Genomic DNA, 10,858 nt, shown 5'->3' with positions numbered 1-10,858 from the left:
ACAAGACAGGTTGGGGTTGCCTCCTCAGAAGACAATTTGACGTTTCTTTAGGAAACAGATGCATGTAGGCCACCAGGGGAGCGAATCCTCGCTGTTTGTGAATGAAATGTGGAGGACTTTAACACAGACACCAATCCCAAACTGGGAATGCAGTCCCTCCCCCGCCGCACAAATCCCGGAGGCTACAGACTCTGGTGCTTCCCACAATCTCTGTATCCAGGGCCATGGCCAGCTTCCTGGGTTGCCCTGCCTCTCTGAGGGGACAGCGCAAGGCCTGCAAGCTCAGCAGCACTCCCTGGGTTAATCCAGTGAGTTGTTGGGGTCACAGAGTGAAAGCAACACCAAGGGAGAGCAGGGGGCTGGTGGTTAGCAAAACAGCTTTCCAGTGAGGGGCCCAGGCTGCCCCAAGTTTGCAGGGACTTCCCCCTGGCAAAAGAGAACCCTTCTCTCCTCTCAGTTTGAATGTAACTTATGGTCACAGGGGAGCCAGGCCCCACCTCTACTCCGGGAAGGTGTAGCTTTCCCAGGTTGAGGGGAATAGAATGCCAGAGGAGCCATCCTCCTTCTTCAGTGAACTTGTCTCTACAGTGCCAAAGACGCTGTGGAAAGTACCATGACCTATAGAAGGCATAGCCGTCTGCTCCCCAAGAATTTGCAGACCAGTGAAGGTCAATAGATTCACTTTCATTCTTACACCTTCAACAACGAACGTTCTCAACGGGGTTTCCTTTACCAAATGTTAGAAGCTGCAAACCTGACAGGTTCACCTGGGAATCTGCGGTTAAGAAGAGAATGAAATTCTAAGTACAAGGATAAGAGCAAACCCAGATACACTCACGTCATAAACTGGATCACTGTCAATAACTCTCTATTCCCTCCTTGCTTACAATATACATGCCTTTTGCTATGTGCCTTTATAGTTTTCTCCACTAAATGTGGAGAACACTTCCCTGTTCTATTAATGGAAATTACTGTTTAGTAAGACATGCATTTGCACCTGCCGTTAGGTGCTTACTGATTGATATGTCTCCATGATCCAAACCACCTTCATTCCCTTCCCTTCTTCAAAGGTCATATCTCCGATCCTTTTCAAGTATTTGGTCTTTTTCTCCAGGACTTTTATTTTTTTTTAATTTTTATTTATTTATGATAGTCACACAGAGAGAGAGAGGCAGAGACACAGGCAGAGGGAGAAGCAGGCTTCATGCACCGGAAGCCTGACGTGGGATTCGATCGGGGTCTCCAGGATCGCGCCCTGGGCCAAAGGCAGGCGCCAAACCACTGCGCCACCCAGGGATCCCTCTCCAGGACTTTTAAATAGCACTTTCTTCATAGCTTTTTCCTTACTTGTATAACCTAAGGCAATCCACCTAATTTGGGGGAGTCAATTTTAACATCTATGAAACAAGAAGATGGGATTTCCTGATTTCTAATATCTTTTCTGCCCTAACACTGACAGAAACAAAAATTCTTAACTTTTTATTGCTATCAGAATCACTGGTGAGAATTAAATGAAAATGCAGGTACTTAAACCTCACTTGCATAGTTTTTAATTTAGCAGATTTGGGATAGGACTACAGAATCTGTTTTTTAAATGTATATCCCCAAATGGCCTAACGTACAGCAAAGTTTATTCTATGAGCTTCGTTGTTTTCCATCCGTAATCATGACTTTCATAGAGCAAAATGAGTTTTACATAAAAGCTAAAGAAATTAACTTCCCAGTTGACTTAAAAGGGGATCTTCAATCAGAGGGGAATTGAGACAGTGAGAATCAGCTAGATGAGAGAAAGCTCTGAGGAAATGTAGAAATGTCCAGCTTTACACAGAACCTCTCCATATTTAATGCAACACTATCACGGCAAATTGTTAATTGAATGTGGCATTGATTATACTCACAAAAGGAAATATAAAGTAAGTAAAGAAACTTATGAGTAATTTTTTAAAAAAGAAACAGTTTGGGGCACCTGAGCGGCTCAGTTGGTTGGCTGTCTGGCTTTTGATTTCAGCTTGGGTCATGATGTCAGGGTCCTGGGATCTCGAAGACAAAGACCGGCTCCCCGCTCAGTGGGGGTTCTGCTTGGGAGTTCTCTCTTTCCCTCCACTCTCGCCCCCAACTCACATTCCCTCCCTCTCCCACAATGGATAGATGTCTTTTAAAAAAAGAAAAAAACAAAAAACAGTTCACTGTTTTCAAGGTGTGGGGGTGAGGTTTTTTTCTAAAAACAGGCTACCAAATCTAATAGATGAGTTTTAAAATACAGGTTCTACATATAGATATTTCTGTGTTTAGGGGAGCCCTGGGTGGCTTAGCGGTTTGGCGCCTTAGATGAGTTTTAAAATATAGGTTCTACATATAGATATTCCTGTGTTTAGGGGAGCCCTGGGTGGCTTAGCGGTTTGGCGCCTTAGATGAGTTTTAAAATATAGGTTCTACATATAGATATTCCTGTGTTTAGGGGAGCCCTGGGTGGCTCAGCAGTTTGGCGCCTGCCTTTGGCCCAGGGCGTGTCCTGGAGTCCTGGGATCGAGTCCCGCATCAGGTTCCCTGCATGGAGCCTGCTTCTCCCTCTGCCTGTATCTCTGCCTCTCTCTCTCTCTCTCTTTCTATGTCTATGATGAATGAATAAATAAAACCTTTTAAAAAAAGATATTTCTGTGTTTATATTCATGTGTTACATACATTCAACACATGTTTGCATGTCAAATCTACATGACATATTAAACTGTATTTTAAAACAACAAACTAAGGATTGACACTGTAATCAAAACTTAGTGCTTGGAAATTGCTTTGTAAGAATATTTAAAATTTATTTCCTGTAATTTATAGCCTTAGAATCATCGTCCATTAAGGGTTTGGTAAAGCCACATGTATAGAACATAACGATTTTGAGTTGTGAGGCCTATTTTAGGAGACTTGAAGATGTCAGATTTCCTTGGGACTGTCTCACTCATTCACCCCTGTATAAGATCCCTTACTCCAAAAGTGTCTGCCAAAGGAGAGAATATAGGGAGTCAGAGTCTGAGAAAGTAGGAGGGAATTCCAAGAAAACACACAGTCTGAGCCTGGTGATTATCATTTGATCTGGGAGTAAGTTGGATAATAGGATATACATCCACCCTCATCTTTGTGTCTTTTCTCGGCCCAGCAGGAAATAAGGAGCACCTGTCTTAGCCCTAATGTTCCATTTATACCCTATTCCTTCCCATTTTTAGTAGACTCTTTCACTTCTTTGCTTCGTAAAGGTGTCTGGCCTAAGGAGAAATCTCACTGATCCCTCTTGCTCTAAATATTGAGTTGTGTTTTGAAAGTCACTTTACACAAAAGTGCACTATGAATGGACTCAAGCCCATGCCTGGTACCCTTCCTCCCAGTCCTGGGGACCACCTGCTACTCAACCACCTTGGTTGCTCTAAAACTGAAAGCTTATCATGGTGTAATCTATGTACCACACATATGTGTTATGATCCCCATGGGTAATTAAGGCTCCTAGAATGAGTTAGCAACCCTTTACAGTCGTGTGTTTAAAAGGGTGACAACTACTTACCCATTGTGCTTTGGGTACATTTATGTGAATCACTCTCATCTACTGTGTTTCAAATACTGACCCCTGAGCTAATTAGCAGCCTGGTGTGATTGTCTCTATTTTGTAGCAACCAATTAAACAGTGGCTCTGGATAGAACTGACAACAAAATGTAAATTTAAAGACAGAAACCAGGATCTGCTGCTAGAGTGGAGAAAGCCAAGGCCGTATAAGGGAAGTCAAGATGGGGTGAGGTTGTCAGTGGTTTTGTTTGTGGTCGTAGAACACGGGGGCCTCCTTAAATTCAGATTCAGAATTCAGTGGGGTTAACCTGGGAAGTAGCCCCACTGGAAATAAATAAACACATAAACCACAACTTTAAAAAAAATCGCAGAGCATCTGCGTTTGTGCTGGGGGAAGCAAGACTTTAAATCACGGCCACGCGCCTACCCACGCGGGTGACTACCTGGGTATAGACTTGGGTCCAGACCCCTTCCTCAGAAGCAGCTTCACACCTGCATTGAAGCTCCGGCCTGAATGCACCGTCCTCAAGCCTTGCTCCCGCGGCCTCGGACCCGGACCCGGAGGCACCGAGCTGCACGCAGGCTCGCTCTCCGCCACTCGCCACTCGGTCCTCGCCAAGGGAGGTTCCATTAAAAGTGTCCTGCGGTCGCTGCCCCGCTCCTTCCCCTAACCGGCGTATCCATTTAGGGAGGGATTTTGGCTCGTCCTCCCGAAGACGAGGAGCAAAAGGTGAGGGACGCACGTGGAAAAGCCCCGCGACCAAGTCGCACCCCTCCCGACTCAGCCACGCGCCCGCCCCCGGCCCCCTCCTCCCGGGCCCCGCGGTCAGGTGAGGTCACCTGCGCGCCCCGCCCAGCCCCGAGGGGCGCGGGGACCCCTGCTCCCGAAGTCGCCGCACTCCCGGTCCGGCCCGCAGCCTCGCGCCCGCCGCCCCGCGCATCCCCCGCCCCGCGCATCCCCCGCCCCGCGTCCCCTGCCCCGGGCCTGGCGCGCTCCCCATCCGCGCGGCGCGCTCCGCTCCCCTCCGCCGACCTGGCGTGACGCAGGCGGAGACTACTTAAGGGCGGATTAGAGGCGGCGGCCGCGGATTCCCGAGCGCTGCAGCCCGCTCCGAGCGCTCCGCCCGGGCCTCGCAGGCGGCAGCGCAGGGCGCAGGTGCCCGCGGGAGGCCCCAGCCCCGGGGAGAGCCCTCCCTCGAGCAGCCGAGAGCTCGCGGCCCCCGCGCTGCCCACCGCGCCCCGCCCGGCACCCGCGGGCTCCAGACCCGATCCCGGGACGCTGCGGAGGTGCGCGCCCGCCTCCCCACCGCGCCGGCTGCCCCATCGTCGGGGAGCGCTGCGATCTCCTCCTCATTGCCCTCTTTTAAGTGCAATACAGGAGAGGGGACTCCTGGATTTTTTTTTAAATTCGTTTGCTTCTTTAATCGGGGGGCTACGCTCCCAGTCGGGAGGTGCGGCCCAGGGAGGGGCCAGGAGCGGGAACGTGCCCGGTGCTGCCCAGTCTTTGTCTGCTGCCTCCGGATGCACAGCGATGGGGGAATGGACCATCTTGGAGAGGCTGCTGGAAGCCGCGGTGCAGCAGCACTCCACTATGATCGGGAGGTAAGGCGCGGAGCCGGCCGCCAGCGGGTCCCGTCGGGCGACCCCCGGGAATCCCTTCCCACGTCCAGCCCCAGCCCCAGCAGTCCCCAGCCCGTCCACTGCCCCCTTCCAGTCGTCTTCGGTCTGGGCGCCCGTGTCCCCGGGTAATTGTGTACCCGATGCCCAGTGATGCCCCCCTCCCCAGCTGCTTCTGACCAAACTCTCCATCCCTTCCCCCTGAAGCCCCACGGGGTGGGGGGTGGGGTTTGACTTCTCCCATTAGAAAAGGAATTGTTGGCTCAGTCGTGGTACCCCCACTCCCCGGAGTCGGAGCCAATCTCCATCCGGTTCCCTAAATAGAATCTACAAGGAAGGCAGGATTGTGTTTGGACAGAGAAGGGCAAATGGGGGAAATGGATTTGCTCTTTGGAGCAGATGTATCTCCCCCCCCCCCGCCAAAAAATATTTATTAAGCTAAACTGATTTGGATGTTAAAACTTATGGTGTCAGAACCCCACACTGCCAATCGATAACACTTGTGTCTTCATATTTATATTCATATGTATATACACTATATATACCCATGTATGTATGGATATATAATCTTAGCTGTTTATATAAAGCATTAAGTTCAATATTTATACTGAGGCTGAACTATTCACTTGGGATGGTTATATGCACACTCTATGTGTAGACTTTGAAACATGTACTCTGTTCAGATATTCCATGTGCATTTGCCATATCCAGAGTGAAGACGTGTCTTTTGGCTCTGTCCATTCCACGTATACAGATGAAATCTATCTGATGCAGCACACTGTGTCTACTGTATGGACACACACACACACACAACACACACACACACACACACACGACACCCTTGTGATATGAAGTGTTCCCAGACTACCAGCAAGCAGAAGGGGTAGAGCCAGAAAAGATTTCCTAGATTCCCAGGTCAGTACCACCCAGGGATGGACAGCTCCCCAGCCAAAGACTGGCAAACACCAGGGCAGGGAAAGGAGGAGGGGGTTTCCTAAGCCAGTGATTCAACCCTTGAGAACCTCTCTCCCTCCCTCTTCCCTTGCTCAGGATCCTATTGACTGTGGTGGTGATATTCCGGATCCTCATTGTGGCCATTGTGGGGGAGACAGTGTACGATGATGAGCAGACCATGTTTGTGTGCAACACTCTGCAGCCCGGCTGTAACCAGGCCTGCTATGACCGCGCCTTCCCCATCTCCCACATTCGTTACTGGGTCTTCCAGATAATAATGGTGTGTACCCCCAGTCTCTGCTTTATCACCTACTCTGTGCACCAGTCTGCTAAGCAGCGAGAACGCCGCTACTCTACTGTCTTCCTAGCCTTGGACAGGGAACCCCCTGAGTCCATGGGGGGTCCTGGAGGAACCGGGAGTGGAGCCAGTGGCAGTAGCAAACGAGAAGATAAGAAGTTGCAAAATGCCATTGTCAATGGGGTGCTGCAGAACACAGAGAACACCAGCAAGGAAGCGGAGCCAGATTGTTTAGAGGTTAAGGAGCTGACCCCACACCCATCAGGGCTGCGCACTGCAGCACGATCCAAGCTCCGAAGGCAGGAAGGCATCTCTCGCTTCTACATTATCCAAGTGGTGTTCAGAAACGCCCTGGAGATTGGGTTTCTGGTGGGCCAATACTTTCTCTATGGCTTCAGTGTCCCGGGGTTGTATGAGTGTGACCGCTACCCCTGCATCAAGGAAGTGGAATGTTATGTGTCCCGGCCTACTGAGAAGACTGTCTTTCTAGTGTTCATGTTTGCTGTGAGTGGCATCTGTGTTGTGCTCAACCTGGCTGAACTCAACCACCTGGGATGGCGCAAGATCAAGCTGGCTGTGAGAGGGGCCCAGGCCAAGAGGAAGTCAGTCTATGAGATCCGCAACAAGGACCTGCCCCGGGTCAGTGTTCCCAATTTTGGCAGGACTCAGTCCAGTGACTCTGCCTATGTGTGAAGGGACAGGTTTGAGGAAGGCCCGGGGAATGAAAGAAGCCCCAAGGCAGAACTGCTCAGAGAGTGGCTCTAGCTGCCCTCACCATTGAGACATAGGACAAGACTGGTTGAGAGAAGACCTTGCATCAGTGCGAGAGGAGAAAAAGTAGAACCGTTACCACAGGTCACACCATCGGTTCCTACAGAAAGCACCGAGTAAAGTGAGGAGATGGATGAGTTGGACTTCTTTGGGCCTTTTCATTTGTGGCCCAATCTGATCCTGATACCAGTGTACTGGCCCAGCTACAAAGTAGGACTTAGCTCTGCTGAGCTCTATATCCTCGTGAATGGTGTGAGACAAATACTTCATTGGTAAAATTGGTGACCTATCTCAACACATCCCTTCATCCTGGGCTGCAGGACAAACATCCTTGAGGCATCTTTTGTGTACCTCCCTCATCAGCATGCCCCTCTCCCTCAACCCAGGATAGCATGCCAGCTTTTTTCCTGAATCTGGCCTTACAGTAGACCTAATATGGTTTATCTGCAAGCCAGAGGGAATTACAGGGGGTGCTTTTTGGAGAATGGCCACGGTAGAGGTTTGCATTAAAGCCCCATCTGACTAACCCGTAGTCATTATGAAAACCTTTGGAATGTCTCAGTATTTCCAATTTTCTAACTCAAACTGCACTGGTGCTGTTTATTAGGGGCAGGGTTTGGGTGGGAGGGAGGGAATTGCAATATGCAGCTATAATTCTGTGAGATGGTTGTTGCACTGTTAGGCATGTGGTTATGAGCTTTGGGGTATTTCTGCCTTCCAGCTTGTGGACTTTGGCTAGCATTAAAATTATATTTTATTGTCGTTGTTCCTATCAAGGGTATCTAGCTGAGCCACAGAATTTCTAACTCATGTATTTCACTCATTTTCTTACATAGGTTTGTTGTGCAACACAGCTGCACTTCCTTTTGCCATGGTTTGAATTTACCTGTGCGCTCACACCAGAGACCTTAATCAGCCCGTGTCAATCCCGATTTATCATTTTATAAGTTATTTCTGAAATAACACACACTCAATCACTAGCCTAAGAAGCTTGGAATGAAACACTATTGGCTAACATGTGTTTACGGATATTTGAGACATATACCAAAGGTTCAAAAACCTATTTCTTTGGACTGTGACTATGTTTCCTTCTCTTTGCTCTTATTTATTTAAGTGCCATACTCTACCTTCCACATCCACTGTGTATTTAGTTAAAGCATTGGCCAAGAATAATATATGGATTATTGCTATTATGAAGCCCTCTATTTCCTTTGCATTATCATTTATGATTTTTGATTTAGGTACGGACATGGTGTAACACACAACTGAGGATTTGTTTAAAATAAAGTTCTTGCCTTTTTTTTTTTGTAACCTGGGAAGAGTCTGCATTTTTTTTATTCCAAGTGGGGTTTCTATTTATTTAAATATATGTTCACAAATGTTTTGTTGCATATTCAAAAGAGAAGAACATTGCGGGGCAGAAAGTGAGGAATCGATGACCGATAAAGTCCTATCACCACTAACAGATGAGAAGAGGCTGGTACATTTTGGAATGTTTACAAGAGTGTGCTGAGGCATTCAGATAGTAGTATTTACTAACTCCTTTCCATCTTAGCCCAAGACTTCTCTGCTCGTCTAGGAAGATTTCTTGTAATAAAATGGTAACCACATATCATATTAGCTCATTCTGTGAATAGAATATTTTTTCCTTTCCATCATACTTTTCTGCCATGGATGGTCACTTTTGGCAGGTATGCCGTATTCCCCATCATCTCTTTAAGGCCTAATGTTTAAAATGATGCTAACCCAATAGTCAAACAGAACCCTCTAGAACAGCCCTGTCCAATACAACTTTGTGTAATGATGGAAATGTCTATTCTCTGTGTTACCCAATATGGGAACAACTAGTTATATGTGACTATTGAACTCTTTTTTCTTTTTTTTAGATTTTATTCATCCATTCATGAAAGACACACGGGGGGAGGGGGGTGGGGCAGAGACACAGGCAGAGGGAGAAACAGGCTCCATGCAGGGAGCCCGACGTGGGACTCGATCCCGGGTCTCCAGGATCATGCCACAGGCCGAAGGCAGGTGCTAAACTGCTGAGCCACCTGGGCTGCCCGCTGTTGAACTCTTAAAATGTGATTGAACTTCTAAGTTTATTTAATCTTAAATAAATCAAATAGCCATATATGGTTAGTTGCTACTGTATTACAAGCACAGTTTTAGACTTTTAGTCAATCATTTCTTATTGGGTTCTTTCAAAGAGATTGATCCTTTGCCTGTAGGTCATAAGATACTACTTTTTAGTCCCACATTTCACTATAATTTTTGGCATTTTCCATCTACTTGTGGTTCTATTAGCTCGGTAGGCTTACGTTTTTCCTCCACGGCTTCAATGCTATTCATCTTCTTATTCAGTGAGCACTTGGTCTGAACATTGTGAAGCAACGTGGACTTTCCTGGATGATTGTTTTTCAAATACAATCGTGGCACCTTTTAACTATAGCAGAGCAAACGCCAATTTTAGAATGAAAATACATTTTTTTTCAATCTATAGGTTTCCATTGGTATTATAAATAGGCACTTGAAGATTATTATCCTTGAGTAAAGAAACAGATCCTCCTCTGTTTTCTGTTTGGTGAGCTAAAAATGTTTTAAGACACCTCCCTGAGATGGAGGAAGAGTGTTGTTTGAGAGCTCTTAGCATATGCTTGGGTGTGAAAGAAGTAGGAATCTGTGTGGAAAACAAGGACTGTTGTATTTATGCTGTGATGTAAGGTTAGAAGAATGATAGTGTATCAGTGGGCCTGATCTATTTCAGTTCTTTGATGTTTCCAAACACCCACAAATGGAAAGATTATTAATTCACTCATCAGAAATGGAGGAGGGAACACACCTTCCTCTGGACATATGGAGTCACCCCTCAGAATGCTGTTTGTCGTTCTGTTGCTTTCTACTTAATGAAGAAAATATACTGATGACTTGATGGTTCATATAGCTATGTGATGAATGTGACCTTAATCTCTACTTTGTGACAGGACAGCACCAATATATTCTCTTAGATTTAAGAGCCTTTTGGTGAACTGCAGGCCCTTTTGGCCTATGTATGACTGTGTGTGTGTGTGTGTGTGTGCGCACACACACACACACACATATGCCTCAGTAGGGGCAATAGATTCCAATGTACAAACTGGATATAAAAATTTGGGGAATACCCTGAACAGACTGAAGTTATTTAATCAGGGAAAAGAAAAGCTGAAAGTACAGAATTTATAATTTTAAAATCCTCAAATACTGAAAGAGTTAAAAAAAATCAGGGATAACAGCTGTGCCCTCTAACCTCTGAGGACAAAGGTAAAGGACTGCATTTAAAATTGGAGGTGCAGGAGGTTAAGAAAGCACCAGATAGAACATGGTTTCTTTTTACCTCTCCCTTTTTTTTTCAAGAGACAGAAAATGGGAGTGAGGGCGACTTGGGGCAGAGGGAGAGAAAGAGAGAATCCCAAGCAAGATCCATGCCCAGAGAGGAGCCCGAGCCGACTTGACGCGGGGCTGGATCTCAAGACTCTGCGATCACAACCTGAGCTGCAATCAAGAATCAGATGCTTAATCGACTGAAACACTCAGGAGCCCCTACCCTTATTATTATTATTATTTTTAATTTATGATAGTCACACAGAGAGAGAGAGGCAGAGACACAGGCAGAGGGAGAAGCAGGCTCCATGCAC

The 10,858-nt window shown here is 47.0% G+C and overlaps 1 protein-coding gene across 1 annotated transcript; it reads left to right on the top strand.

Moving 5' to 3' along the window:
- The first annotated feature begins 5,071 nt into the window (after positions 1–5,071).
- GJD2 (gap junction protein delta 2) lies at positions 5,072–7,258 on the top strand. Its single transcript, XM_055316856.1, has 2 exons — positions 5,072–5,149; positions 6,215–7,258. The coding sequence occupies exons 1-2, from the start codon at positions 5,079–5,081 to the stop codon at positions 7,107–7,109; spliced, it is 966 nt and encodes a 321-aa protein (XP_055172831.1). The 5' UTR covers positions 5,072–5,078; the 3' UTR covers positions 7,110–7,258.
- The last annotated feature ends 3,600 nt before the right edge of the window (positions 7,259–10,858 follow it).

Source organism: Nyctereutes procyonoides, unplaced genomic scaffold, assembly GCF_905146905.1.
Source record: "Nyctereutes procyonoides isolate TBG_1078 unplaced genomic scaffold, NYPRO_anot_genome, whole genome shotgun sequence".
NCBI classification, from domain to species: domain Eukaryota; kingdom Metazoa; phylum Chordata; class Mammalia; order Carnivora; family Canidae; genus Nyctereutes; species Nyctereutes procyonoides.
Note: the sequence above shows the minus strand (reverse complement) of the source record. Positions and strands in the feature narration are given on the sequence as shown.

What these genes read in the sequence shown, in the direction of transcription:
- GJD2 (XM_055316856.1), top strand. Translation starts at nt 5,079, where the DNA reads ATGGGGGAATGGACCATCTTGGAGAGGCTGCTGGAAGCCGCGGTGCAG. An exon ending in CACTCCACTATGATCGGGAG is followed by an intron (nt 5,150 to 6,214) that starts GTAAGGCGCGGA and finishes TCCCTTGCTCAG; the next exon opens with GATCCTATTGACTGTGGTGG.